General features: G+C 47.5%; 1 protein-coding gene across 1 annotated transcript; it reads left to right on the forward strand.

The window, feature by feature from the left end:
• The first annotated feature begins 584 nt into the window (after positions 1-584).
• Positions 585-24,463, forward strand: LOC129385479 (uncharacterized). Its single transcript, XM_055072115.1, has 3 exons — positions 585-762; positions 24,097-24,207; positions 24,266-24,463. Exons 1-3 carry the CDS (start codon positions 586-588, stop codon positions 24,419-24,421), a joined length of 444 nt encoding a protein of 147 aa, XP_054928090.1. The 5' UTR covers position 585; the 3' UTR covers positions 24,422-24,463.
• The last annotated feature ends 1,890 nt before the right edge of the window (positions 24,464-26,353 follow it).

Below are 26,353 nucleotides of genomic sequence, written 5' to 3' on the forward strand. Positions count from 1 at the left end.
ATAACCGTCTCCCGAGGCAAAGTCTTTCTACAGCCAGAATAATGCCCAATTCGGTTGCCTAAGTTCAGACTGTATCTGTATGTGCCCCGGGTACCTTTCATAAATTCGAGGCTGACAATAATGCTTTTGCGTGGATGCGGTAATGAGTTTTCTTGTTGTTTGGTTGTGTGTGGCAAAGCCAGTGTCAAATAGACACCATTTATTATTTCATTTGTTAATCTGTTTTGTTTACATCAAGTATGATGTATTACATGTGATGTACTTTATATTGTACTTTTCGTTCATACCCCAGTTGTAAGCGCGCCTACGGGTGAATAAATTTCCTTGTCAGGGACGCCGACTTCGGATATCTTGCGATACAGGGCCTTTAACGCTATCGCATTATTATTTCTTCACAGTTCTTTATCAGACATCCTAAGAATACCTTTTCCCAAGAATGTATGAAAACGTGAAAGTGAGACAGTTTTGCCGCCACGGCATATAAAACCCACTTTTTTAGAGTTTCACAGCGATCATCACAATTCACAGGACGTGCATTTTGAAGACGGAAGTGTGCAACCAACGCAACATTCGCAGGAGCGGCACATGGAGCTGGTGAATGAGGCGAGTAACACCATCTACGGCAACAAGGACGTCGTGGTGGGCCTCTCGCTTGAGATGGGTGCCTTGATGTACAGCTTTGAGACCGCCCAGCACACCGCCCTCACTGGCGCGCCTCTGTACAAGAAATGCAAGGCAGCGAGCCTTGTGCCGGTGGACATGGTATGAAATCGCCAGTTTTGTAAACCTGTAGAGCTTTGCTGCAACGCTGTCTCCCGACCGGAGCAGCATCCCTGTATTTTAAATCATGCTATCGTTTCCTACCCAATTCAATTGAGCGGCCGTTCACGCTAGTGTCTACGAGAGCTGAAAGTGAGGTTGTTTGGCCAACACCAAAGTCGTGACGATCGGCTGCCTTTATCGAAATGTGCCCGACTCAAAAGTCCTCAGAGAGGCAGACATGTGGAGACTTTTTGCTGGGGAATGTTGAGTCCGTTGCTCCTCAAATTGTGTCTTTGCCTACTACCGCGGAAGACGGCGCAGTGGCCGATACAGAATCCGTAATTGCGAAGCGGCAGTTTTGCGTCCGTCAGTGATTGGCGGCCGGACCACTCGGGCGGACGTAGCAAGGTTTGATGCTTCCCATTCTGGATTCGCTGCTCTAGCCATTTTGCCAGCGTCACTATACCGCCAGTGCCAGGGTCGTTGACGACGGCCCAGCCAAGAGCACGAACTTCAGGAAAACTTGCTAATGGATAATGTAGAATAAAATGGATTCGTATAAACAAAGTACTGTTATACATTAATCTGTGGCCGCTAAGGCGGCATCTTCCTCCCCGTACCTCGTCCCTTTCTAGTGCGTAGCTCAACTTAGCAAGAACCCTCCGGGTCAGACGTGGTGGTAAAGCAAAGGATAAAAGCACAGGCACTGCGGAAGCCAAATGGGGAAATAATATAGAAACTTGGAGGACACTTAAGCTTCGCCTTTAAAAGTGAAACATGACAGCGTTCAAAGATTCCTGACTGCTTCTCACGCTTCCCGGCTACTGCAGCTTTTGTAACCGTAACGTTTACAGGCAAACGCTGGCAGCGAACGCTACGCAAGAAGGCGAGCTTTCTGGAAGAAACGCTGCCTCTTGCGTGGGCGAATCCCAGAGATTGCGCACAGGCACGCAAGAAAAAAATCATTTTGACGTTTCTGTTATTGCTTTGCACTATTAATATTTGTGTCTGAAAATATGTAATATAAAAGGCACGTGCTGTCGGTGTTTTCTTTCACAACATTTGTTTGTGGGCTGTCATTCTCAAAATTCGGAGGAATAAATTTGTCAAGAATGGAAGTCAAAGTATGAGCAACTTTAGTGATAGAATGGTGTGGAAATGTAAACCGCATATACCGCATGTCATATAGCAAGGCGTGGCATATACATATACCTAAATATATGCAGAAAATTTCACTCACGGGTAACTATAGGGGTAACACCCTATTTTCGGCGACACGGGGCCCTTAACGCTATCGCGTTGAAATGCAGCGCTATTGAAAAAAAAAAAATTACCGACGATTACGTTACTTCCTAATGCGAAATTTGAGCGCAGCAAATAAGCTGTTTCACCTTTTCGATAGATTGAGGCAAAGAAATCGAGCAACACATGTATGCGCTATCACAGAATTTTTTTGTTGCATTTGTTGCACCCTGACTGTTTGCGAGCCTTTGTTTGCGTTTGGCCTCGGCCTCGGCCGCGCGAACGGTAGAGTCTTCTCTGCGACGGCGATGAGCTTCTGCTTCAGCCTCGCTTACTGCTGGTTGCTCTCGACGGCGGCGATGAGCCTCCGCTTCGGCGGTGCGAACGGCAGGGTCTTCTCGGCGGCGGCGATGAGCTTCTGCTTCAGCCTCGCTTATTGCTGGTTGCTCTCGACGGCGGCGATGAGCCTCCGCTTCGGCGGCGCGAACTGCAGGGTCTTCTCGGCGGCGGCGATGAGCTTCTGCTTCAGCCTCGCTTACTGCTGGTTGCTCTCGACGGCGGCGATGAGCCTCCGCTTCGGCGGCGCGAACGGCAGGGTCTTCTCGGCGGCGGCGCTTAGCCTCTGCTTCGGCGACGCGTACTCCTGGATCATCTCGACGGCGGCGACGGTAAGCTTCTGCTTCGGCGGCACGCACCTCTGGATTCTGACGGCGACGGCGCTGGGCCTCTGCTCTGGCAGCTCGTTTAGCAGCAGCAGCAGCAGCAGCAGACGGAGGACTTCCATCGGTCGTCTCGCTCATGGCTCAGAAAGAACTGGCAGATAATTTCGCAGTGGCGAACGGCAGCGGCAATTTCGGCTCGGGCGGTGCACATATACAGATCCGCCGCCACCGATCTGGCTCTCTGATTGCCACCGCACAGGGCGAACGGCAGCGGCAATTTCGGCTCGGGCGGTGCACATATACAGATCCGCCGCCACCGATCTGGCTCTCTGATTGCCACCGCACAGGGGTTGCATTGGAGGAGGAGCGAAGAAAGGAATTAAGTTCGAGCCGGCGCTTTGACAACCGGAGACTCGCAGGAAGAGGGGGGAGGGGGGCGGCGTGTACACCCAGCGGCAAACGATGGGGGCAGAAGCGCGCGCAGCAAGCGGACAACACGATAAAGGGAGGAGGGAAGAGATAGCAGCGACTGACTGATGCCGCTGACGCCGATAGTGAGTCAACCCCAGCTGCGGAGTTGGTTTCAGGGACAACGCCGCCGATGCCGACACAAACAATATGATACCCTCGCTTCCGCAGCGCTAAGAACCAGGTCTAGCCGTGGGAAGGTGGTCACGTATTCGTCGACGTGCCGGGGCCTACGTGAAATAACCGGCGCGTCGGCAACTGAAGAGCACCCTATCCGCCACACAAGAACAGGGGGGGGGGACCCCTTCCTCCTCTTTCTGCATGGCGGCGACGGTGTTCTATGCAGTCACGTTATCTTGACTCTCTAGCGGCGTCAGCGGCATCCAGCGGTATCAGTCGGTCGCTGCTAGCGCTGGGGGGATGAAAGGGGGGCGGAGCTGGTTACGAGGCCGACGACAACGCCGACGACGACGCGAAACCCAGGAACGGACGCCAAAGAGCTGCGCTCTAAAAAAGAAAACTCGTCACAAACGCGATTCCAACTGAAGACCTCGCAGCCATGAGCCCAAGGCTTGCGCTGTGAGCGAAGAGCGAACATATTCCGGAGCATTTATCTGCTGTGGCGTAGCGCTTCTCGCTTAGACAAGAACGCAGGAAGGCGCGTCCTTCCTAGCATCTATACTCCATTCCATACATAGCAGTCGAGGCTGTGGAGGCAAGAGGCTTCTTGCAGTGGCTTCGTTCACACTTGGATGTAGTTCGATGTTTTGGGACCGCAATTGTGCGCAACTGTTTTCTTTTTTTTTATTTAGATAGGCTCAGCATTGAATGAAACAAGTTTTAATCCATAGAAACAAACACACTGTGCTGTACGGTGTTAGGATCGGCCTGCAGCTATTTCAGACCGCTGCACTTGTTCCGATCCAACCGGGACGGTGGCGCACTTAAAAGAACTGCGGATAACCGGCAGCCATGTGGGGAGGGGTTAGCACAGGGGAGTTCTCGAGGGGAGGTAATTGGCGCATCCTCCCCATGCGCTTTTCGATACACCAGACAATGTGCTACCCGGCCACGCCACCCGGGCTGGCTCCGAGTTCTACGAAGCAAGCTTTGTGCGCAACACGACAACGCCGCCCTATTCATCTATGAGTGGGGGAGTTGTAGCGGGAACGCCGTCGAAGGGTCCTTCCCATGCACTTTTCGAGAGACTAGACAATTTGCTACCCGGTCGAGCCACCCGGGTCGGCTCCGAGTTCTACGAAGCCCATCTGACGTCGGCTCCAGACCATTGCACCTATGTGTGTGTGTGCGTGCGTGTGTGTGAGCCCTCATCCTCCTCCAAGTCGAGAGCCCACCTCCGCCAAAAGGGCGGGTCATCTACAATGACGTCGAACTTTGACGTCGAGCGGAGTGCTTATAAGCAGCGATTGTCGGCTGCTGGAGTGTGCTCGTTGTCGTGCTCGAAAGGTACTCGTGAGCTTTGTGCTCGTTTGCTCTATGCTCGTCTTGCGGGCACCATTTGGGAGTCACGCTAGACTGTCGATGTATTTCATGTTCAACGGTAAATAACACGTAAATAAATCCTGCTCTCCTAAGTCCCGACGAAGAGTCAAGCTCCTTCCTACAGGTACGACTGGCAAATCTTACATATGAATGGCAGCGGTGAGATCGGCCTACAGCTCGTGGATCGTCCGACAACTCTAACAAATGGTGGCAGCGGCGAGATCGTCCGACGAATCTTACAACGGCTGCTAATACCCGGTTTAGGTCATTCTTATTTTTGTTGTTCTTTTCGTATTTTTTTACTTCCAACCCGTCGCGAGGAGCCTCACGTGCATGCTCGCGCGAGCGAACGCTGTTGACGCGTAGCGAAGCATGGACGGAACGCGCGGAGTGAGAACTCTTCTTGACCGAACTTCTTGCGTAGCTTCCACAACGTTGACTACTATGTATGGAACGGAGTATAGGGAAAGGCCGATTCTAAGAAGCAAAAGTCCCCAGGTATCTCTCTCGCAACTCACGCATTTCTGCAAGAGAGTCGGACACCTTCGAGAAAGACGGTCTTGGTGTAATCATGGGCATATTACATGGATTTGCCCAGACTTCGCACTTTTTGGCTTCAAGACAGCTTTGTTGATGTGCCGATTGATCGTTTCTCAACCAAAAACGCGACATTTCGCAGTATTCGTACAAGTGCGCCAGCCTTTATTGCCTTGCCGTGGTTACAAAACTGAGATAGTTGTAAAATGAGAAACCTAAAGCTCTAATTTAAACCCGCAAGAACTCGTCTGAAGCACTGAGCACGAAGACATACAGACACATTTTGCAACCCATAAAGACAACATGGGCGGCCGCCCGTGTTGTCTTTATGTGTCTTCCTTTTGTGTGTGTTAACTTGCGGCAAAAACATGTCTTTTAACATACCGACACGTCCTACCTCGGGGATACCGTGGCAGCTGAACGATCGCAGCACCATTCTGACAGTTTTCTTGTACGAAACTCGAAACTCGCCGGGGCACGCGGCTCAGTTCTTATCGCGTAGCGCTCCTAGTGTGCCGGCAGCAAAGCGAAAGGTAAATATCAAGAAAAAGACTAGGAAGGCAGTTGAATAACGCGTGAAACTATTACACAACGACGTAAAGCTTAGAAAAGAACGACGTTCAAGGTGGCGCTTCGTCGGATTTCGTGGGTGATCGAGAGAGTGCATCCGCTTCAATATACTTGTACCCCGCCGGATTGGCAAATGACGCGAATGTCAAATTCTTGTACACTAAGAGCCCAACGATCGAGGTAACCAGAGGGATCGTTTAGGAATGCCAACCAGCAGAGTGCGTGATGGTCTGCTACAACGTCGAAAGGCCTGCCGTACAAATAACGGTGAAATTTTCCTAACACCGACAAAATTGCCAAGCCCTCTTTTTCGGTGACCGAATAATTCACTTCCGCCTTGGTGAGGGCGTGGCTTGCATACGTAACAACATACTCAGGCAAGCCGGGCTTGGATTGCGCGGTGAACTGCATCAGGACCGCCACCACTGGCGTCTGTATGTATTTCGATTGACGCAGCAGGGTCATAATGGTGCGGCACGGGTGGCAAATTAATTAGTCAGCGGAGTGTTGCAAAGGCGTTGTCGCAGGCTGGTGTCCAGTGAGAAAGGCCGCTGGGGCCGGCGATCAGCTTCATAAGTGTGAATATGATTCAGGCGAAATTTCTGACGAAGTGACGAAAATAGGAGGCCAAGCCGACAAAGCTTCTAATTTCTTTGATGGCAGAAGGCTTCGAAAACTCGGCAACAGCACGCGGTTTTTCCGAGTCAGGGATAATGTCATCTTCAAAGACGACGTGGCCAAAGATGGTGAACCGGCGAGTTCCGAAGTAACATTTCTACAGGTTGAGTTGAAGCCGTGTGTTTGTAAGACACGTAGAATTCCGTGTAAACGAGCAAGACAAGTGGCGAAATAAGGGGCGAACATGATGGCGTCGTCGAGATAGCGGAGACGTATCTTCCATTTGAGGCCACGTAAAATGCCCTCCATCGTCCGCTCAAATGGTGCGGTCACATTGCAAATTCCGAATAGCATATCTGTTCATACAGACCATCCGGTATAACAAGCGCCGTCTTCGGACGATCACACTGCGCCATAGGGACTTGCCGATATCTGGATAGCAAATCGAGGGAAGCGAAAAATTCCGCACCCTGTAAACAGTCGGGGCCGTTGTCTATACTAATTACGAGAAATCTTGTTGAGGCGCCAGTAGTTTACACATAATCTAATTGAGCCATCTATCCTTTTTAACCAGAGCAGCAAGAGATGGCCGCAGGCTACAAGAAGGCGCGATGACTCTGCGCTGAAGCATGTCGTCAACTTGCTCTATAATGACATGACGCTCCGCAGGTGACACACGATAGGGACGTTGTCGCAAAGCCGCGTGAATGCTAGTGTCAATCGTGTGGACAACCGCATTTGTTCTGCCTAGTAACGCTTGCGGGAAATCAAATGAAGTGCGGAACTCCGGTAGAAGGGCAAGAAGCTGCGTCCGTTAAGCCGGAGCGAGCTCATTGTCGATGGAGCGGTGAAAAAAAATCCGAGAGCACGGCGTCGAGTGCAAGGTGAGGTGTCAGGGCATTCAGTTGATATTTTGTCTCAGGCTCGGGGAGATCGAGGGGCACGATAGCATCAGCGTCTGCAGCTTGAACGTCGCAAGCGTTTCATTACGGTACAAAGTCAGGGGGCCTGAGTTGGGATGGCAAATAACTAATCCAGGATTATCCTGCTGAAGCGCGAGGAAAGCAGATGACCGTGACATATTGCGGTGGCAACTAAGCATGCCGGATGACGTGACCAGAACGCTGTAAAGCAGTGATTTGGGCTTGTTGGTAAGACATCGTGAGGCTTATAGCGCGTGAAAAAGACAAGGACGAAAGTTAGACGTGACACACACAGGCGCTACTTGCAACAATAATTATTTAGAGCAAGGGACCCATACATATATACAACTTTTTTGTGTGTCAAAAACCATCGATCTCCCTTGGCCGCAAAGAGTTATCGTACATGCGCAATGGTGTGTAAGGGTTTTTTTTTGCAAACAGCTCATGTATGATGCGGAAAAGTTGTATATATGTATGGGTCCCTTGCTCGAAATAAAGATTGCTGCAAGTAGCGCCTGTGTGTGTCACGTCTAACTTTCGTCCTTGTCTTTTTCACGCGCTATAAGCCTCACGATGACCAGAACGGTAGCAGCGGAGACGGTGGCACAGGAAGCGGGGAAGAATGACGGCACTCTGAGGCAGGAGGTCAGTATCGGCGGTAAAGACAAGCTTTCTATCACCGGGAACGGTCACATGGGCGCAAGGCGTCTCACAAAAGGTAGAAAGCTCAACCGGAGCACGCGCGCAGTCGATAACGTTGTGATTACATGATGAAATACCCACCCAAGAATCAGATCATGGGAACACGTAGCCAGCCCAAGAAACTGAACGCTGTAAATCCCGCCTTGTATGAGCCCCCAGGCCACACATGCTGCAACAAGTTGAATATGTCGTGCGCTCGCAGTAGGGAGAGCAAACCCTGTAGGTGGCGTCGTAACATTACTGATTTGCGCGAGCTATCCCCTTAGGTGCAGATCGTCGTGTGCACGGTGCTGGAGGCGCCTGTACGTGACAGTCACGTACAAAGAGCCGTAGCGGCTGCTAATGAGGCGATATGGAAAATGAGCCGAGACAAAGGCTTCCAGGTTGTCGAAGTAAACGGGGAAGTGAGAAGGTGTGGTGGTTTTCAACAAGACGGGATCCACTTCAATTACAGGGTTGTACGAGAAGTGGGCTGACGACTTGCTGGTCGCGCGGTTGCTCCTTTAGGGGGCCCACGGGTGCTCGGGAGGCCAGAGTAGGTAGTAATGAAGGTCCACTAAGGCAACCTCAGAATAGCATCGCCGTCAATAACAGAAATAGGAGTAAAGCAAGAAAGATAGCTCGCCATGCAAAAGGCTACATAAACATGCAATGTAGTAGAAGAAAGGAAAAGTGGGCAGAGTTTTAGGAGCAGGTAAATAGAAAACAAATAGGGGTGTGTACGGTTACAGAAACGAACCTTAGAGACTCGGAAGGGCCGCCAGTGATTGAGAATTATGTTTGGGAAGGGTGCAACAGAAATAAGTCAGAAACAAAGTGAGGGGGAGTCCGAATTCTCGTCCATCAGGGAGCCAAATGGATAAATTCAAAAATGTCAAGAGCATCTTTGGTTATCAGGTACGATGAGCGGGAAGAAAACGTGGCTGGGCGTTACGCATTTGTGGACCGGAAATAATTGCGCAGAGAAGACTAAAAAGTTAGTGGAACGTATAAGTGCTGATAATAAGGGTTTCGGGAACGATGCTGAAATTATCCTACTAGGTGACGTGAATGCCGACAAAGAGGATTTAAATGTTTATGCCGTTCACAACGGAAAGTCAATGCTAGACCGTTGGGAGCAACACAACCTCGTTATCGTGAATACAGAGCCTAAGTGTGAAGGGCAGATCACGTGGGAAGTGGGAAACCGGCAGTCGATCAATGTTTACTGTCTGATGACAGAAGGAATTCATAATAAGTTGAGAGAAATGGTCATTGATGAGGAAGGTTATAGCAGCATAGGGAGTGACCCTAAACGTATCATTTTGAAAATGGGATATGTAGTTGGGAAAGAGAGCAAGGAGTGCAAAATGGCCAGTCCGAATTTGAACGCTGAACAAATACCAAATATAGTTGCTAGAGTCGAGGAAGAACTTTGCAAATGGCCAAGTAAAGAGTGGGAATACAGTAGTGTAATAACGACATAAATATGGAAATAGAAACAACATGTTGGTTAGAAAGGAAAAAAGAAATCGAAAAGCTGGTGGAATAGGAGATACGAGAAGCGATCGCCGAAAGACAGAAAGCATATCGAGAGCACAGGCAGGCAAAGAAAACCCAGCTGCTGCAGGATGAAGTAGCCAGTAAATGGGAAGTATACCGGGAGAAAAAGCCTATGGTTCAAGTACCGGTGCAAGCACAGATAAAAGGTGAAAGTGAACGTTGGTTGTCGGAAATATGTAAGAAAAAGAAGGCCACAATATAGTATTTTGGAACCACAGAAAATTATTAGGGAGGAAGTCAACAACAATACACCAACATATCCTAGAAGAAGATGGAAACAAGTTGGAAGGGAAAGCGGCATTAAATTGCATCCGAAAAATAACAGCCGAATCTTTCCAAGGCAATGACGAGGTTGTATTTGGAGAAAAAAAAGAGCATGAAAGAGAACCAGATGGAAAAGGACCTGTTGCTGAGAAATTTCAACTGGAAGAAAGCCGAAAAAAAATTCCTTGCTAGACGAGGCTCCCGTTAGGGTGATTAATGAACTAGGACCGAAAAGTAAGGAAGCTCTGGTGAAAACAGTGGAAAAACTTTAAAAGGTAGACGAATACCAGACAGTTGGCGACAAAGTAGAATGAATTTAATTTATAAAGGCAAGGGGGAGAAAGACAGAATCCACTCGTAAAGACCGTTGACCATTGCATCGGTAATATACTGGATAGCAACGCAGGCAATCAAATGAAAGCTGCAAACAAGCACACAGAATAATGGCATCTTTAGAGAACTTCAGAATGGCTTCAGAATAGGTAGGCGTTTGGATGATAACTTATTTGTTCTTACTCGGTGTATTGAAATATATGAAGAGTAGAAAGCAGAACGCTATATGTGGCCTTTTTAGACATTACAGGGGCATATGACAACGTAGACCGCAAGATTTTGTGGGATAATATGGAAGGGGAAGGCATAGGTGACGATTGTATACGGCTTTTGAGAGAGATTTCCCCAGAAAATACCGCTTGTGTTTAATGCGAAGGGACGAGGAGCGCGGAGAAAGTTGATATCAACAAGGGAATGAGGCAGGGGTGCCTTTTATCCCCACTGCTGTTTATGATGTATTATGATGTACATGGTGAGGATGGAGAGGGCGCTAGAAGGAAGTACTATCGACTTTAATCTCTCATACAGACAGGCGGGTACAGTAGTAGGGCTGCAGCTTCGATGTTTATTTTGTGCAGACAACATTGTGTTGCTAGCTAACAAGCAAAGTGATTTGCAACGTCTGGCTGATATATGTGGACATGAAGGCATCAATTTAGGTTTCAAATTTAGTGTTACAAAATCAGGTGTTATGGTATTCAATGAAAACCGTGAACAGACAGTGGAGATACATGGCCAGGAAATACTTTGGGTAACAGAATATAAATACCTTGGTATATGGAGAAACGAAGGCAATAGATATATGGAAACACAGGAAAAAACAATAAGGGGCAGAGAAATGCAGCCATAATGAAGCACAGAGCGCTATGGTGATACAATAGGTACGACGTGCTCCGGGCTTTGTGTAAAAGTGTAATGGGTTCAGGACTTACTTTTGGAAATGCGGTTGATTGCTTGAAATCTGGGGTACATTCAGGACTCGATGGGAACCAAAGGTCAGTAGGTCGCCTCGCATTGGTCGCTCACGGTAAAACTACAGATGAAGCTGTGCAAAGTGACATGGGCTTGACTAATTTTGAAGTTAGGGAAGCTCACAGTAAATTTGATTATGAAGAACGCCTGAGGAATATGGAAGAAAGTCAATGAGGTGAGAGAGTGTTGAGGTATGTGTACAGGAAAAACATTGATTCACAGTGGAGGAAAAGAACTAGGAAGCTTACCAGCAAGCATGCGCCCTATAGGGTGGCCAACACAGCAACAAAGAAGGTCAAGCGGAAAGTCAGAGATGCTTAAATAATCTCATGGGTGGCGGCGATGCAAAAGAAACCTGCCATGAGTAACTAGGAAAGAGGAAAAAACGAAATCAGAAAAGAAAAAAATTATGATAACTTAAAGGGAAGCTCATTACTTTTCGAAACGAGATCAGGAAGCCTTAGAACACGCACCTATAAAGCGAGATACAAGAAGGAACAAAAAGCATGTGCTTGTTGCGGTAAAGCTAGGGAAACAATGAAGCATGTTTTATTAGAAGGTGAAGATATCTGCCCAGCGGTCGATTTAGGCAACAGTGGCCTGCTTTAAGCCCTTGAGATCAGCGAGAGCAGGGGAAAAGTGAACACGTCCGCAATAGAGATTAGTAGGAGGCGATTGGAAGATTGGTGGAAGAAAAACAGGGAAACGTGAAAAAATGGACACGTACAAAATTAAACTTCGCAATAGGGGCTCAGAAATTTGGTGGTGAGAGTTCATGGTTGTTTTTTCTTGTCTGATTTAACTTGGGTAGGACATTAGGCAGTATAACAGCAAGAGCTTGGTGGTGCAACCAGCCGCCCCGTTCCTAAGGGGATGCTCATAACATCCATCCATCCATGGGGTGGCAAAACTTATGGCTCGCTATGGGGATAGCGGTACCAGGGCCCAGAAGCACAAGCGTCCCTGCACCTTCAACAAACCCTTCAATAGCATTGGCGGCAGATAAGTGAGGAGTTAGGTAGCCAACGGCGCAACTCATGCCTCATATATATATATATATATATATATATATATATATATATATATATATATATGTGCGGAAGAGAGCGGCGGCGTTGTCAGGGTGACCGACGAGAAGCGATAGATTGGACTGCGGAAGTCGGCTGATGATCGCGGGCGTACGCTTCAAAGATAAGGAGGTCGGCAGGAGTAACCCGGATGTCTCGGTGCACTCGTGGCCGCCGCGATACGTCGGCGACAGCAGTGCGCAACATCCGGAATTCCGCAAGCGTAGCGGATCAGTCGGTTGTCTGCAGTGCGCCAAGGACTTCCATATTGCGGCGGTGCCCTGAAAAGTGGCGTCATTGGCAATTGATTTAGATTTGAGGGGTCAATATCGACGACGGACGTGGCTTCCTGTCGACAGTCGCATACGTCAGGGGCGTGTCGACAGGAGTCGGCGGGGAGGCAGACGGCACCGAAAATGATGGCGAGGTGGTAGTGGCGTAGCCAGAAATTTCGTTGGGAGGGGAGGGACGGGGGACGGCTCACGTTACAGCATCGGCGTCCTCCTCAGAGAATTTGTCGATGGATCAAATACATTAATAGTAACTGCATTGCCATTGCCAAAGATGCTGTAGACGAATTCTTGAACACTACACACTGTTAAGACATGTAAAATCTGTATTTCTTTAATAAAAGAATACACTCGTATGTCTAAAGAATTGTGCCCGAAATAACTGATATCAATGCTTCCATGTTTTTTGTCTATTTAAAAAGTAAAGAAATCATCGCACGCAATTTAGAAATATATTATTTTGAAACCAGCAAAGCAGTGCACGCCGCTGATATAAAAAACGTAAAGGCCATGAAATGAACAAGTTGAGGACAAATATTTTAATCAAACTTTGTCATTCAAGAACCTTGTTTACATTTTTGTGCATATGCAACGACCAAGGAAAAAATCTCAATGTGCTTTCTTTTGTTAAAACGTATGGCGCAGGATCTGTTCTCACCGGTCGTGTATTGCGAGTAATTCCTCCGAAATTACAGTCGCATCACAGAGCAAATATAAAAAGCACGAGTTCCGCAAAATATAAGAGCGCGAGTCAAATGAAATTGAGCCCATGCGAATATATGACAAACGGGGTACTTCATAAAAAAGTAGTCTCCATGAGCCTTTAGACATTTGTTCCACTGATTAATGAGTCGCGTGATTCCCGTTTCATAAAACTGAGTTGCTGTTTCAAAAAGTCTGTAACTGACTGCTTCACGCCATCGTCCGACACGAATATGCTTGCGTTGAGCTGTTTCTTCAAAAGCTCCAAAATGTTGAAGTCGCAAGGCGACAGGTTGGGGCTGTATGGCGGATGTTCCAGCTTTTCTCATTTGAACTTCGCTCGATTTGTATTAGGCACATCAGTGACGGGGGCAATGTCATTGTCGTGGAGCAAGATGACCCCAAATGTCAATTTTCCAAGCCGTTCCTGACGGCAACACGCCGCCGATACGGCATTTCACAATATCGGAAACGATTGATAGCCTCTCCAGTAATGGCTCCTGGCAATCGAAAATGAAAGTCAACAACGCTTTTCCGGCGGTGGTGAATTCAAATGTTTCCACTGTAAGCATTGATGTCCTGTTTCCGATATGTAGTAGTGGCAGTATGATTCCTCCCCGGTGACAACTGCAGACAGGAAGTTGTCACCCTCATTGTGATACCGCGGATCAGATGAGAAAAGACAGCGCCGAACATCTCCGTCTTCTTGCGATGGTTCAAAATCTTGGGCATCCATTGCGTGCACAAGACGCTATAACCGATGTGTTCCTGAATTATGGTGCCACCCGAACCATGGCTGACGTTCGCACGCTCTGCCGGTTCATCGATGCTTATTCTCAGTTCTTGTCTAATCAGCTCATCGGCCTTTACAATTGTGTTGGGGTGATTGCGCGGTGGCTCTGGCCCGATCTTGGATCGTCTTTGCAATTTTCACGTCCTTCTTCGACCCGTTTGCTCCAACGCTTAACAGTTGCCAATGAAATGCGATGTTCAACGTACACGGCAGCGATACGGTGCAGTGAACTTTGTTTCGAGAGTCACTCTTTCGCGCTTTTTAAGCTGCATCTTCGCACTTGTATATTTCATTCTATCTTCGTATCTCTAATGTACGAGGGCGAGTCCAATTAAAGTGTGCCAAACAGCCCCTAGCAATAGTGGTTCTGTTCACTATCGGCGAAGGACGCCGATAGTGAACAACCTGTCGCCTTTGGGAAGCACGTTCAACTGTCAGAAACCTCACGACACCACGCTGTTCAACTTCACGAGTGTCCATTATAAAACGCAACCATGTTCAACCAAGTGTATGAGGGTGTAAAACAACACTTATCCTCACACCTGCGTGTCACTTTTGTAAATGAGAGTTGCCTGTGCGCAACGCGCGTCCTTCGCCGATAGTGAACAGAACCACTATTGCTAGGGGCTGTTTGGCACACTTTAATTGGACTCGCCCTCGTACATTAGAGATATGAAGATAGAATGAAATATACAAGTGCGAAGATGCAGCTTAAAAAGCGCGAAAGAGTGACTCTCGAAACAAAGTTCACTGCACGTATACACAAAACCTCGCAACAAGATATTTGAATACAAGTATATGTCTCCAGTAAATCCACGTATCTCAGAGAAAGTCAGTGTATATAATGCGTCAACAGGGCAAATAAACATGTTGCACAACCACAGATTCAAAGATCACAGACCTCCCTCTATCCACTTCCCCTGACGTATCGCGTGCGACAGGAGGCGGCGTGCTTCCTCCCCGCTTTTCTCCGTTGTGGACACAAGACTGAGCCACCGTTATCTGCTCACTCATGCCCCACCCCCTCCTTACACTTTCACTTGCACACACAGCATGGGGCACCCGGTCACGATGTTATCACCCTTGGACTTTATACGGGACATGAGGGCGGTGACGACGGCAGGAATGCTCCTGGAGTGTCCATACAATTGCTCTCTGAATAATATAATAAGGGTATCCGCCAACTGAAGCGTCCCAGTTTCAGAATTGAAATCCATGCCCTCCGTAGATTCCGCGGCCTCTGCGAGATGTCGCGACAAGCCCGCTCGCCATCAAGATGTCCTCGAAACTTCGAGCTCGGATGGGACTCGGTGCGTTATGTGACTCCCCGGTGCATGGGCATTGCCCGAAATCCAGCCCTCCCCGCCACCCCCCATCCCGTGGCTACGCCTCTGCGGCGTGGTGACCGGAGTCGGCTGGCAGACATACGGCAACGCCTCTTGGAACTGCTCCTGTATCACCTCTTGGATTGTCGGAGTCAGATAGTGCGTAGGCGCTTGCAAGGCTGGGAAGAAGGAAAGCTGTTGAGCAACTTCCATACGCACAAGCTCCTTGATCTGTGGCAGCAGCACAGTGCGGTCGCTGCCGATGGTCGACGCGGCAAGGGAATCGTCTGTTGACGTCTGCCGCCGAGCTAAGACGCGTTGCTTACGAAGTTCGTCGACGCTCTGTCACAAGCTGACGAGTTCAGACGCGGTGCGCAGGTCCCAACCTGCAACAGCTGAAAGGCGTCATCGCCTGTGCATTTAATGGTGTGCTCCACCCTCTCTTGTTCAGTCATAGAAGGATTCACGCGCTTGCACAAGTCAATGACATGTTCGATGCAGCTCGTTGAAGTTCTCGCTCTCCTGCTGCGTTGAACCACGTAGACAGTGCTCAACGCGAAGCTTGCGCACTTCGGCATGACTGGACAGTTGTGGGAAGCTCATCTCGAAAGTAAGCCAAGTGGCGAAGTCAGACTGATGGTTTTAAAACCAAGGGCTAATTTACAAAGCTTTTAGTTCGTAAGTGCTCTTTGTCATTGCTCCACCTGCTTCGCTAATGAGATGTCCAGCGTAAGGAATGGTTGGAATCACCTATTACGAACAATCGTTGGGCAATAGCTTTATGCGAATGCGAATGGTTAGTTATTACAGGAAAATTCATTAGTTAATAGTATCAGGAAGTGATGATGTTTGATAACGCCGAAATAAACTGAGTTGTCCTTGATTGCGACAACTGCGCCGGGAAGGTGGTTCCATTCCTGAGAGGTACTAGGAATAAATGATTCGTTACAGGTTCTAGTGCGGCATTGAATGATTCCAACCTTATGGTTATGATCAATGCGAGAGGAAATGTTGATAGAAGATGATATAAGGTTATCGCGCGGGTAGGAATTGTGGAAATATGGTTTATAAAATAAAGCAAGGCGAAAGCACTTACGCGGGGCTGAGAGAGGAGCAAGTAGCAAAGAGTTTTTCATGGCAGTTACGCTTAATTTGCGGTTGTAATTGTTATGAATGAAACGCGCGGCATTGTTTTGGATTAGTTCAAGTGATTGAATAAGAGTTTTGAGTTGCGGGTCCCAGATGGATGAGGCGTACTCCATTTTACTCCTAATAAGCCTTTTGTAGAGAATTAAATTTGATGATGTAGGAGCAGAAGAAAAATTTTGGCGAAGGTAACCTAGCATGCAGTTAGTATTCCTAATTACCTTATCGATCTGCAATGACCAGGAAAGTGACGAGGTTTTGTGGATGCCTAGGTATTTATAGGAGGTTACGACCTCTAGGGGAGTATCATTAAGGTAATAGTTCGGCGGGGGAATATTGGTGCGAGTTACACGCATACATGTGCATTTAGTTACGTTAAGTTGCAGTAATCGTACGTTACACCAGTTGGAGATAGCGTTTATATCGTCTTGTAACAATTTGTTATCAGATTTGCCCGAGATTTCACGGAGGATAACACAGTCATCTGCGAAAACGTAAATATTAGAAAAGACGTCATTGGGTAAATCGTTAATGTAAATTAAGAAAAGAAGATGGCCTACAACTGATCTTTGGGGCACAACAGAGTCTACAGGATTAAATGGGGACATATGACACAACATACTGTGACCGACTAAGGAGAAAATGCTCAAGCCATGCAAACAGGTTAGGATCAAGATTAAATTTACCAAGTTTATATAGAAGCAATTATTGACATACTTTGTCGAAGGCCCTGGCTAAATAAAAGAAAAGCACGATGACACTATGGCCGGCGGGGATTGGGCCCCGCCTTGCTGGGTGGCGTCATCAGGCATTGTCGGAGCGGCGGTAGGCAACGTCCAGCTTGAGAGCTCCAGGTTAGTTTAGGAGTGTATCCTAAGCCTCTACAACTTTGATAAGGCGATTTATTAGAGAATTTTAGTGCGTCGTCCAGTGTTCCAGTAAGCCCGGGCGCTTCGCCGCTTGAGCGGCGGCGTAAACGTGAGCGGCCAGATTGGTGTCGCCAGCTGGTGGTGCAAAGCTCAACCACACAAACAGAGTTGCTGTATTCTGCTTAGCTCCTGGCTTAAGTTTTCGACAGCGGCGTAATCGAGTTCACAATTACGCCGTTGCCGAAAATTTACACCAGCAGCGAAGCAGGATATAGTGGGTTACTGCAGTTTTAGCTCTGTGTTGGTCTGGTTGAACGCTTCGCCGCCAGGCGGCTGCACCGCTCCAGCTGCTCACGTTTACGCCCCAGCAAATCTGGCAATCCGCCCAAACCGCCCACGTTTGCCGGAATAGCGGACAGGATAAATTGACGGCAAGCGACAGGCGAAATACCATTGCAGTCACAAAGGAACAACGGTCTCGGCGCCGACAGCTCGCGCTCTGCCCTAGCGCCCTACATCGATGATAGCGCCCCACTGCTGCTTGCTCGCTGTCCTTCTCCTTCAGTACACTTGCAACAAAATTCGGCAGAATTCAGCGATGACGACTGTGCAGGTATGCAAATAAGCAAAAACGCGTCAAGTATGAGGCGTGTCGGTCTCCTCTCTCGCGCTACGCTTTGGGCACGTTGCGCCTTCTGGCGACGCAGTCACGAAGTCCTCCAGTGACCAATGGCACATGCACTGTGACCCCATTTGACGTCAAAGAGGTTCACTGAAAAGCAACGCAAACTCACGTGAACTGCCCACATCTTAACACTGCACAACCTTCGGGATCGGCCTAGATTTTTAGACTGTACTATCTTCAGGATCGGCCTAAATCTTTGTTGGATAACTAACATAGAGAATGTTAGCGCTTCCGGTGTTCCGGCAAGCGGTCTGGTCGTATTAGCGGATGGGCAAGGTGCGTACGGGAACGGCCTCATGATACAGCCAGCGGTGGGGCGGAGCCCTTGCAGGTACGCACAGCTATTATATCAGTAACCAAGCGTATTTTACTTTGGTGCTGCTGTAAATTTCCTGCAACAACACGATTACGCCGCTGCTGAAAATTTACGCCAGCAGTGAAGTAGATTAGAATCAGTTACTGCAGTATTAGATCAATGTTTGTCTAGGCAGTAAGTAAGTAAGTAAGTAACACAGGGCAGGCGTTTTAGGTGCCAAATAAAATAACGTGTTTTGCTGCCTCTCACAGTTCAATGTTTTCTTTTTTGTTCGTGCACTGTAGAGTTTCACCACAATTTCGCATAACTGTCTATGAGCACTCCCGCCCCCCTCCCGCTTCGTTCACCGTTCCGCAGACAATGCCGCACCAAGACGAGCCAAGCTGAGCACTGTGCCACCAGGTGGCTGTAGCGCCTCCACTCAACCGGTAATACGACCAGTCCGCTTGCAGGCTGCAGTACCGGAAACGCAAAAATAAACTATCTAATGTTATGCACAATAAAAACATTATCGCGCATGTGCGCTTCGAATTTTCCAGCTGCAGCGGTGCCAGAGAAGACTGCGAGTAATTTGTTCTTAACGAAACCGGGGGCCAGTAATCGCTCGATATCGGTAATCGGATCTATGACCCGAGCAATGCAACCTCGGTGCCAAATTTGATTGCGGACGAGTCAATGGTTTAGCCGGAGGAGGGTTGCGTACCAGGCCCTCTTATTTACGCATTGACGGGTTGGCTCGAACCGCCATATTGGCATCTCGTATAATTGCCACCTTCTCCTCTTGTATGTGCGCAAAACAGCCGTTGCAAAGAGAACGATGTCCTTTCGTTCAAACCGCTTTCTCTTGATGTGCACTTAATATTTACTCAACATTGACTCTCTTTTTTTTTTCTCGGTGCGACAGAAGACATACACGATGACGTACTAACAAACGTAAAGCGGCACATGTAACCCTCAGCCATCGGCTATGGCCGTGGGCTTCGTACCCCTTATGAAAATGGTTATGGCCTTTATGTTTACTGTATGTTTCCCGCAGTTCACATGAGGAAATGTCCTTTATGTTTCCTCCATGTTGAAATTTGGCCACTGCTTTTATGTTTCCGTCATGTGTCCTCCCTTTATGTATCCCTTATGTTACCGTACTTTATGTTTCCTCCATGTTGAAATTTGGCCACTGCTTTTACGTTTCCTTCCTGTGTCCTCCCTTTATGTATCCCTTATGTTACCGTACTTTGTTTCCTCCATGTTGAAATTTGGCCACTGCTTTTATGTTTCCGTCGTGTGTCCTACCTTTATGCATCCTTTATGTGGCCGCAGTGATGAAATCCTGTATTTTACGTAGACATGCATAGATGAAGAGTTCCGTGTGCACATTTTATTTTTATAAACATTTCCTGAGTTAAAAAGTTTTGCATTGGCTTTCATTGTAAGGTTACTGTTCCCTACATGATGCAGCGCACGGATTGGAACTCTGCTATGGCACAGAAATTCATGCCAATTTGTTCTAAAATTACAAAGTAATTAGACTTCATAGATTATTTCAGTATAACACTTGGATTGCCACTGTACGTTCCTCACTGCAGTGCTGCTGTTCTAGTTATGTCTTTGTTACTAATATAAAATGTAATGTTTGGATAGAAAGATCAGGTTGGATCAGTGCTCGCACTTTTAAAAGAAAGTTTTGACTATACTTTGCAAAGGTTTGTCTGGAACTACGAACAGTTTATTGGACTATCTGGATGTTACTGCAATTTGCCACGTCTGCTCACAGCAGACCTCTGGAATGTGGTGCTTGGGACCTGAAAAACAAAACAAAAGATAATCTTTTTCACCAATTCAAAAATATTCATACAAGCAAGAACAGCCTGGCCTGTATGCACACAGCTAAGAAACGTGGAGCAGTCAAAAGCAGCTCATAAAAACATCAGGGCGACACAGAAGCTTTTAACTAATTGTTGTTTGAAACAGACTGAGCTGCCAGTCCACTCAGGTATTAAACTGCTCACAATTTTTTTTAAACATTTCTGCAGCAGCTGCTAAGTAGTACATGACCTTTAGATGTAGGCAACTGGCCAACAAATCTTTGTGTTCCTGCTTGTACAGATGTCTCGTAGTTATATCTCAAGTGGTTACACCATTATATGGTAAAATTCAGGCGGGAATAAAACCAGCAGCAAACATCAGACTACCTGGGAAATTATCACCAAAACTTAAATATCTAGTAAATCAAACGAACAATCGATTACGAAGGGTCTAAAACTTAGGCCGCAATTTTGTAGCGACCCCTTTTCCGATGCTACTCCTTTTGCTCATTGATCTGACCGACATTCGGCTATCGTTATTAACTAGAACAGCCAGCCATGGAAGGTGGGTTATAAGAGTGGCACACATCGAGCGGAAAGCATCGCAAGAAAATCGCATCCCTTATTAGGCAGTGCTACAAGCCACTGCCTTTAACAATCGCATGCACTGACATCCTGTTCTTCGGATTAAAATATTAATGAAAGCGAGCGTCTGATTGACATGCCTCGATTAAAAAGAAATTTCGCTGTTGTAATGTCGGTCTATATTTGCCCTACAATATAAAAGACAAATACGCGAGCACGTCGAACACAAACAATGCGTACAAGTTCTCGCGAAGCTGGACTTCAAACTGAACGCCATCAATAAAGTAATCTTCACACAAGCTAATATCTGTTCAAATGTCACACATCGCAGTCGCGTGCCAACTCGCGATGCCCGTGACACATCGACATACATTACACACGTAACTTGCGGAAATTCATATCTACGGAAGAATTTCTTGCCGGCAAACTACCGAGAAAACAGTAACTTTCAGCGTTTACGTAAATATTTGCCCATTAAGTCCCAACGATCAGCGGTGGTAGCACATCACTCCATAAAGCAAATAAGCGGTAAGAAATAATAAATTTCACGGAAACTACCCTCGTGAAACGCTTTGCTAAATGTGCACAGCAACATGGTCAACATACGCTCAGAACGTGTTCTGTTGTCGTTCCACAAAGCTTACTACATGAACCAAAAGCTGCGAGAATGCGCGCAAGCGTCAGACCTGCTTACCTTCAATGTGGTCAGCAAACGGCTCCTTCGTCTCGCAGGCAACACGCGACGACGCTCTTTCCGGCGCGAACACTGTCGAATTGCCGATGAACACCAGCGCACGAAAGCACAACTTTCAAAAAATTCTTCCACGCACCATAATTCGAAGCCACAGTACCAGGTATTCCACGAGCGAACGCGGACAGGCGAGAACAAAGGCAGCTCGGACGGGCGCTGTAGTACGCATAAGACACTGGCGTATCACAGGAAACATAAGGCGAACTAATGGCGTTATACGAGTCCAGAGGTTTCCTGATGGTTAATGCACACGGTACGGATCACAGTTTGTTTAGGCACTTCGAAAATATGATTCAATTAACGTGTAACTGCAACGAGTACTCTAACCGCGCACACCAACACAACGTGGCCCAGCTCAACCGTCACACAGCGGCAGCGCCGCACTGCGGTTAACAAGTGAATTTAGCCTCCGAGATCTACATTTTCTTTTAGGGCGGGCATTTTGTAAAAGCACGGCCTTCGAGATTTAAAAAAAGTCGTAGCTGGAAGAAAGGCTGGTATTTAAACACAAATTATTGAGCTTAAAGTGTCTTGGTACGTTGCTTTTTTTTTAAGGTATCTACAGAGATTTCAGACGAGCTATGCGCGAACTTTTGCCGACGGACACGAGCCAATCAGCGCGCATCATGTGCAACTCCGTGTGCTTGGGATGGCGGACGGTGGGCGGGCAGTCGCGATAGCTGTGAGACCCACCGATCAGAAATTCGGAATCACCACACATATACACGCTTCTTATGGCGCCCAGTGGCGTGTTTTTGAGAATGTCAGGCCTTATCTTGAATAGGTGGAACCATATTTCCTCGTAGCGTAAGGAATAAAGACGACAAAATGTGGCGATGGCTGGCTTGCAGCGGCAGCGGAACTTCGGCCAAAGTGAAGCAGGCGTACTGCTGGCATGCTCGCGTAATCAAATACGGCCATACCCCGCACACAACTTTCATACTCAGCCAACTCACAATTATAAATTATTCAGTTGTACGGCCAAGCAAGCATTTACGGGATCCGCGCTGCCTTTCTACGCGTGCTAATATCGACACAGCAGTTACTCGTGCTTGTGGTCAGCGCGAAAGCGACGAGAACAGCTACTTAAATGGTTGTATAATCATATACGCTCACTAGCAGAGCGGCAGATTGGCCGCGGAGGCGTCCGCCTCTTTTGCGGTTCATGTAGCGCAAGCCATCGAACACTGCGCGTCGTGCCACCGCGTCTCCAGCGGCCGCGCAATTGTGTTTTGTCGTGAGGGATTATTCGCTGCATGAGGCTTTGATGTACGTATGTACTGTTGATGGCGCGTGGTGATCAATACGGCCAAGATAGATAGGGAGGGGGAGGCAGGTGCACCCCCCCCCATTTTTTTTTTACTTTGATACGCCAGTAGTTAAAGTTAATACATCTTTCAGGTAGACAATCCATCTGTAGCATGTGTAAAAAGATAATCACTGAGCGCACTCTATGTTTCCTGGATGTGCACTCGAGGGAGTACACAGCCAGGTAACACAGAGTGCCCAGACAGGTAACATAGTGCGCATATATATATATATATATATATATATATATATATATATATATATATATATATATATATAAAGTCAGATATATAAAGTAAGTAGATTATTTCCCAAACTGGAGGCGAAGCGGAGCATCTGAAAGGCGCCTGCTATGAGAACCGTCTTAAACACTCAATCAACTATGTTTGATAGCCTAGCTGGCGCAAAACTTTCATGAAATTCTTGCATATTAGGTTAAATACTGCAGATTTCTGCATATGACTTGCTACTGGGGAATAGCAGGTTGAAAAATTAAGAAATACTTTATATATTAAGAGAATGCATGGCATAAATCATTATATACACCATCCTATTTCATGGCATGCTCGATTTTCCGCACAATATAGCCACAATTAGTGCCGGTCGGCATGTCTAGTGCGAGGGGTGCAAGCAGTGCCTTTTCCTTGAATCTGCCAGTGACTAACATACAGCACAGATAGCTCTAACTGTACTATTCGCAAAAGATGCTTACTGCGCACATTCTGTTACCTACATGTGCACTCAAGTGCACATGGAGGTAACATATAAAGAGTGCATGCACCATATATAGATTAATGCTCTATGTTACCTACGTGTGCACTCAAGTGCACACCTAGGTAACATCCCGCCGTAAACACAAAGGGCACATACTACAATAATTATAATAAGGGTTGTTTTCTTGGGGCAAAGGAAAGGATAAGTAGAGATTTAGTACTTACAATGACTCTGCAGAGTGTATCAACGGCTGTCACAAAGTACAGATATATCTGCCTCTTTATATGTACAGACAGTTGTTATGTGCACTCTATGTCACCTACATGTGCACTCAAGTGTACACTCAGGTAACACATAGTACACACCCAGTTAACATCCTGCCGTAAACATAAAGGACACATCCTAGAGGCATAATAAAGGTCACTTCCTCGAGGTATACGTTAGGATGAGTAAACATGTGGTACACACAAAGTTGGCGTCCCGGAGGTCACACAAAGGACAAGGAATCATAAAGGTCACATAGGGCACAAGAAGGAAACATAAAGGAAACATAAAGGCAATGACCATTTTCATAGGGGACGACGTACAAACAGATAGGGTAAGAAGGGCTGCATAACAAATGAAGCGCTTCTTTTTTTCCTGTAGGGTTGCGTGAGTGGCTCAAAGTCACACGTCAAGGACACCAACATTGCGCTCGGCAAGAAAACACAAAAGGTGGTCCTGTTCTTCGACGACGACGTTACTGTGGCAGAAAAGGTCAGTCTCTAGAGTCCGTGCGCGTGCTCGGCGCCTGACGGGTGTGCTGCCTGCGCAGATGAAGTACGTTCTGGGGAAGAAGCCACGGAAGCTCTTTGCCTGGCTCTACTTTAACGTGCACATGGCCGACTTCCTGGGCAGGTGCAAGATGCGCCAGCCTTTCGCGCCAATACTTGTACTGCGCAAGAATTTCAGCATCGGCGACAAGCCGTAGTACGGCAAATAAAGTGGCTGCGAGCGCGCGTCGCCGATGCGACTGGCGCACGCGACCGAACTGTATCTGAGCGAAGCTAAGTGGTAGGCGCGCCGCAAGCTTTCTCGTGTTTAAGCGTCAGAAGGCAACGGCGCACTGGAGTCTCAGCATAGACCTCTTTTTTTTTCATGGGCGCCGCCATATTGCGTAGGCAGTGGCGTCATCTATGGGCAGTTGGCATGCTGGCTCGGGCAAACGCTCCGCGTTGCACGTCACTTATACGTTTGGAGGCAGCTTTTGGTGGTTGTTTTCCGGCTCGTACCGTCTCTTTAGTGTGACGTGACGTCTTCTACGTCGAAAACAGTTCTGTAAAACGTACTGATCCAGGTACAGACATACTGACAGGATTTAAGTCGGCATGACCGAAGTTTCTGCGCCGTTGAGATGGCCGGAGCACCCAGCCCGATGGGAACGTGCGTGTTTGATTCTACAATCATCCTCGTAGATCAATGGTGGATTCTTGAATTCTTTTTTCGCTAATGCGCCCTTGCTTCATCTTTGTCACTGTAGTTTTAAGCTGTGGTTTAGTATTAATGAGTAGTTACAAAACATATGACGACGTTAACACCGTGGGTACCGTTCTGCAACGAAATAAGCTGCGCTCTTTAATTTCACAACCGTTGAAATCTTTATTTGTGACACTTTGTGCAACTACTTGGTTAGTTGGAAGAGGTTTCCGCCAATGAACAAAATATTTTGGTTAGCTATAACAGCGCACTGTACTTCCTCCATCACACTTGTCGAGTGGTCGAGTGGCTGGCTGCGCATTGAACGCGCGTTCGAAGCAGTGATAGCTGCCTGGCCCTATGGATATGTTCGTTCCATATAGCGCTTAGTCCAAACATGCAAGAAACGTCTGATGCAGCCAAAACAGTTCACAACATACACGCACGATGCACGTCGCATGTTTGCGCAGCCAGGACAAATATCCGCATGCTCTAGTTAGCGCTGCACTGAAAGGCTACAGAGTTGTTGTTCGACGACTTTGTATGAACTGACATCTCGTTAATTCAACGGAGAACGAGCAGAAACATTCCCCAAATCATTTGGCAACACGCGACGCCAACCCAACCAAGCAACGCCGCGCCGGATCGCACAAACCAGAGATAAGGAAAAGTTCTCCGCGCGTCCTTTCCTCCTCGCCCCATGTCTGTAGTTGGGCTTCCGTCTTTCGTATAAACGAGACCATCTCCCGGGCTTAACGTAATATTAGGTTGTTCTGTGATCGAATAACGAGAGGGATATTGAGATTCTGGCAGATGTTGAAGCTGTCGTCTTTTGTAGTTGCAAATGATTGAGGCTTGAGGTACTACTGACTGACCAGGTAGCTATATTAAAGTGGAAAAACACTGAAAATAGAAGTATACAAACCCGTATCTGAAAAACGCATGTGTCTGGGGGAGGGGGGAGGGGTGAGTAGGTTTAACATGTCAATGCATCGGCAATTATATCTTTAGAGAAGGCACCCATCATCAAACACAGTGAAGCATTATGAGCGCTACCACTTGCATCAACAATGAGGTAGCATGCACGGTTAACTGTCTTGTAGGTGCAGACATTGTGTTTAATGGGGGGAGCAACCGGGACGATGCATTGAAAAACTCAAGCGCGACGTTGTTTCACTCGAGCACGAGAAACGGAACCCACCCTTTATCACGAACAAAGGTTGAAGCAAAGGGATATGAGTACCCAAAGCTGTGAGGTATAGCTGCAATGGTTGTTCAAGAATACGGTGGTTCGCAAGTAAATGCGGATGTCATAAAAGGTAATACATCTGTGCGCTACTTTGAAAAGGAAAGCCATACTGAGGTAAATTACTGGAGAACAGGAATGCAGCTAAATACTGGTTACCGCTCTACAGTACTTATAAACAATAGAATATGTTATAACGCG

The sequence above is a fragment of the Dermacentor andersoni genome, chromosome 7 (genome assembly GCF_023375885.2).
Source record: "Dermacentor andersoni chromosome 7, qqDerAnde1_hic_scaffold, whole genome shotgun sequence".
NCBI classification, from domain to species: Eukaryota; Metazoa; Arthropoda; class Arachnida; order Ixodida; family Ixodidae; genus Dermacentor; species Dermacentor andersoni.